The following is a 5,395-nucleotide window of genomic DNA, read 5'->3' on the forward strand; positions in this document are numbered from 1 at the left end:
ATCCTTGGCAGATATTTCATTGAGTGATAATGCTATGTCTCAACTATGAACTATATTGTATGTAGATCAGTTTTCTCTTTGAAGTACACAACCTAATGTCAGTGAACGGCAATAATATGAGAAAGGTATTGGCTGAGAACTTCCTTGTAGACTAGTGAAAACGTTTAAGGGAGGTAACTGATCCACAACTAATATTTTCTGGGATTCAGTAAAATAGAGAATGGAGTACAAATTAAAACGGTGACATAAACAATAATTTAAAACTTTCATAAAGTTAGTTCAACAATTATAAAGAGAGATAACTGCCTTTACTGAAACAGGTTTGGTGAAATAAACTGGAGAAACAGAACTCAATGCATGAGCAAACGTTTTCCTTAATCATCAGAAAAGTTACTAAAGAGACTCAAAGACCAAGAGTTAGGGTAAGTGGCATAAAACAGTTGGCTTTTGACTCACTCTCATACCTCTTCTTAATAATCTAATATATATATATATATATATATATATATATATATATATATATATATATATGGATAGAAAAAATCTTAAATGCATTCAGATCTTTGTTCTAGATTGTAACAGAATAGATGAATATCTTCAAATGCCTTAATAAAGAGGGTCTGGGAACATGTCAACACAGTTTAATTCTGTTTCAGTTTTGTTACAAACACCAAAAAAATATTTTATTGATGTCAATGAAGAAAAGTTTTATAAAATATATATAAATATATATATAAAATGCATGTTTAATATATAAAATACATGTATGGACATGTGAAATGCCCCACCCACACTATTCCAAGCTGAGTCTAGATTAGTCAATTTATGAAGAAACACAACAGGTTGTTTTTCATGGAACTACACCATCTCGCTCATGTAGTCTTTGGTGCTGAGTTAAATTACTGTTTTGTGAAAATGATCTTCCACAAATGTCACACTTGAAAGGTTTCTCTCCTGTATGCACACGGATATGTTTCAACAATGCACTTTTCGAGGCAAATGCTTTCCCACAGACTTCACAAGCAAATGGTTTACCTCCAGTGTGTAGCCATTTGTGCTTTAATAAATTACCTTTAATATAAAAAGATTTACCACAATACTCACAGCTGTAAGGTTTTTCTCCAGTGTGCGATCGATGGTGTCTTAATAAAGTGGATTTAAGAGAGAATCGTTTATTACAGATATCACAGGTATATGGCTTCTCTCCTGAATGTAAACGTTGATGCTGGATTAATTCAGTGCTTAAATAAAAAGATTTCCCACATATTTCACAATCATAGGTTTTGCCAGTAGTGTGTATTCGATTATGTCGTGATAAACTGAATCTTTTAGAAAAAGCCTTGCCACAGATTTCACATGCATAAGGTTTCTCACCTGTATGGACTCGTTTGTGCTCTAAGAAGTGGAAACTTGCTGCAAAAGATTTATGACAAACTTCACACTGGTATGGTTTCTCTCCAGTGTGTATTTGAGTGTGTTTTGACAGTGTGGTGTGTTGAGAGAAAGATTTCCCGCAAATATCGCATGTATAAGGTCTCTCTCCCGTGTGAGTTCGAACGTGTTTCACCAAGTTTGTTTTCAGAGAGAAACATCTCCCACATATATTACAGCAATATGGTTTTTCTTTTGTATGTATTCGTTTGTGATCAACTAAACTACTACTTTGTGAAAAAGCTTTCCCACAGATATCACAACTATATGGTTTCTCACCAGTGTGTACACGAATGTGTTTTAACAATGTGCCATTTGTAGAGAAAGATTTACCACAATCTACACATGTATAAGGTCTTTCTCCTGTGTGCAGTCGTTTATGTTTGTTGAAATTGTTATTGGCATTGAAAGATTTACCACAAATGTCACATCTGTATGGTTTCAACCCCGTATGAATTTGTTTATGTCTTGATAAACTTGATCTTTTAGGAAAAGCTTTACCACAAACATCACAAGAAAAAAGCTTTTCATTTATATGCACCTGTTTATGTTCTTGTAGAAGACTATTTTCAGGAAATGCATCACCACAAATTTTACATAAAAATGGATTTTCCCCTGTATGTAACCACAGATGCTTTGATAAACTAATTTTCACAGAAAACCTTTTACCACAGATTTGACAAGAGTAGGATTTCTTTTCCATGTGTGTTTGAATATGCTTTGACAGACTACTACTTTGGAAAAACAATTTGCCACATATTTCACATAGAAAGGATACTTCACTTGTCTGGTTTTGATTTTGCTTTCCTGCAGCATTTGGAATAGGGAAATATTTACTATCCATTGTATGCTTATAGGAAGTGTGTTTATTGTGTGTTTCTATATGCTCAGATAACCTACCATCATTAAGGAATAATTTATCACTAAGCTTATGCTGATATGATTTACTTTCATAATATAAATGTTTCTGGTCTGATGAACAACTGTTCTGAGAATAAACATTATCATTAATATATTGATAATCATTTTCTTGGGAAACCCTCACTTTTCCTTTGTAAGAATTATTGTTTGGGGAACAAGCAACACCCTTCTTTTTACCTGTATGTGATGTTTCCCCTTTGTGCATTTGTTTGTGCTTATGGAAAATATATTTTAAAGGAAAGCTTTTACCACATATTTTACACAAATCAATCTTCAACTGTTTGTGCGTCCTCCTGTGTTGTAAAAGGTTAAACCTTAGAACAAAACTTCTTCCACACATTTTACAGTGAAATTGTTTTTGCTGAGAATGTGACATGTTTTTGTTTTTTTTTTAATATTTTTTTTTTAGACTCTCTTATGGAGTATTTCTTTCTGGTAACTTTTCATGAATCAGTTTTGTCTCCACTTAAAGTGTGTTGCCAAAAGTGAATGGTCTGGCTTAAATGGAAACATTATCCTACATTCTTTTATTTGATGAAATCTTCTTTATAGTTGACTGACTTTTTCCATAAGATTCAATAAACCAGCCAGGTTTTAAAATTATATTAAAATGAAGTAAAATGCCATTGTCAATAAAGTGACAAAAACAGATCAACAGATGACCACAACATTACTAAATAAATGGTAAATTGTAACATAAACTCTGAAACAGTAATAAGCCAACCATTTTGGGATTTTATCTGTGCTTCAAGTTGATTTGTAAAAAAGAAAAAGATTCTATATTTTGATATTTATTGCTCTATTGCACTTGAACATGGTGCTGTAACTGAGAATCACCATCTGTCTTCTAATAAATAACATCAATGATAAAGTGCCACATCTCTTCCATTGGCTAATTCATTGATAAAGGTTTGATGTCATACCAAGAATTCGTCATCAATATGGCAATGGTATTTCTGGAAGTAGAAACAAAGTAAAAGATCACTATTTATGAAACAAAAAAATACAGAAATGGTAGAATGTCAAACTAAACTCTTCTCAATATTTAGTTTAATTCTCCTATACCACAAGTGTTGGTAAATTAATTACTAGTCAACTTAAAGTGAATGTTTTATTAAGCGTGCAGAATACTGTATTATTAGCCTTAAGAGATCCTCTCATAAAGGTGCATGGTGCATAAAAGCACAGGTATAAATCGTATGCACCATGTGCAAATGTGAGAGGACTTCTCAAGGTTAATAATGCAGCATTTGACATTCTAACAAGACATCCATATTAAGATGAATATAAAGACTGCTTTTTGATACTAACATGGTTCTGGATTCAGTCCCACTGCACAGCACCTTGGGCAAGTGCCTTCTACTATAGTTTCAGGCCAACCAAAGCATTGTGAGTGAATTTGGTAGACAGAAACTGAAAGGAGCCTGTGACATATATATTTAGTAGAAAGTGGGTTATACATCTTTAGATTGTATACCTGACTTTCTACTATAAAATTAAAGAAATAGACGGAACGCTGAACTCCAGACTAAACAACTTAAACAACATTTATTTACTTGGTAAAACATACAAATCTTTTAGTTATTCATCTTTAGAGGTGAGAATAACGAGCTGTCGAGTATAAGACCGAAAGATGTAGAGACAGCTTTTAAACACACGTCCATGCTCAATCGCTGGCCAGCGAGAAAGAGAATGAATTGAGCGGGAAACGCTTGCTTGTTTAATTCTATGCATGCGTAAGACTACGCATGCGAAGGCGTTACTACATATATATATTTGTGTTTGTACCCTCCATCATTGCTTGACAACTGATGTTGGTGTGTTTACATCCCCTTAACTTAGTGGTTCAGCAGAAGAGACCCATAGTACTAAGCTTACAAAGAATAGTCTTGTGATCAATTTGTTTAACTGAACTCCCTTAAGATGGTGCTCCAGCATGGCTGCAGTCAAATGACTGAAACGTGTAAAAGAATAATTAATTAATTACTAGTTATTTGTGATTGATTCAGTTGATTAATTGACTCGTAGGTAATATGGGAAATCATTCTTTTTGAAACAGAAAAGCTCAAAAGCTTTGTATTTCAGGAGAAGAAATTTAAAACTGTCATCTTGCCCCCTAAAACAAGAGATAAATGGCATTAACTGGCAAGCTTCGTTTTTACCTTTTATTTGTTTCAGTCATTGGACTGCAGCCATGCTGGGGCACCACCTTAAAGCATTTAGTCAAGCAAATCAACTCTAGTATTTATTCTTTTAATTCTGGTACTTATTCTTTTGTCTCTTATGCTGAACTTCTAAGTTATGGGGATGCAAACAAACCAACACCAATCATCAAGTGGTGGGTGTGATGGGGAGGCAAACACAAACATATACACATGCATGCATACATACAAACATACAACAGGCCTTCACACAATTTCCATCAACCAAATTCACTGACAAAGCATTGGTCAGCCCAGCCCAGGGCTGACTTACCTAAGGTAGCATGCAGTGGGACTGAACCCAAAACCATGTGGTTGCAAAACAAGCTTCTTAACCACACAGCCATACCTAAGCCAACACAGGAAGCTTGATGAGAGCTTGTATCTTGCTCTATGTGATGAATCTTGTATCAGATCAATGGAACTACTTGCACAGACATTTATACCATTAATGTAACCCATACAACATAGTGTGTAACAAAACTTACATGCACAGTGCATCTGAGCTACTCTCAGCTCAGTTTCACTCAAAAGTTTTATGTCCATCTGAAGTTATAGAAGCAGACACCTCTCAAAGTTACTGCACAGTGGAATCAAACCCTGGATCTCATTATTGCAAAGCAAACTCCTTAATTATTCAGCCTTGTCCTATGCTACTTCTCACAAACAGTTAAAATAGCAATTACTCATTAATTAATAATAAATCATTTAGTGTAGTAGAGGATCAAGTTGACTGAATCTTCTCCCTTGCTACCAATTTTATAGAAGGGATAAAATTAAATACTGCATGCTCTGCATTTTTCTTTCTTTCTTTTTTTTTTCTTTTTTTTTTTTTTTTTTTT

General features: G+C 33.9%; 1 protein-coding gene across 1 annotated transcript in view; it reads right to left on the bottom strand.

The window, feature by feature from the left end:
* Window positions 1-307: 307 nt before the first annotated feature.
* LOC106870913 (gastrula zinc finger protein XlCGF57.1) overlaps window positions 308-5,395 on the bottom strand; it is a 9,206-nt gene continuing 4,118 nt past the window's right edge. Inside the window, exon 2 of the mRNA XM_014917145.2 lies at window positions 308-3,308. Within this exon, the coding sequence (XP_014772631.1) occupies window positions 851-2,728 (1,878 nt within the window). The 5' untranslated portion in view covers window positions 2,729-3,308 and the 3' untranslated portion in view covers window positions 308-850. The remainder of the gene's footprint in view (window positions 3,309-5,395) is intronic.

Source organism: Octopus bimaculoides, chromosome 14 (assembly GCF_001194135.2).
Source record: "Octopus bimaculoides isolate UCB-OBI-ISO-001 chromosome 14, ASM119413v2, whole genome shotgun sequence".
NCBI lineage: Eukaryota > Metazoa > Mollusca > Cephalopoda > Octopoda > Octopodidae > Octopus > Octopus bimaculoides.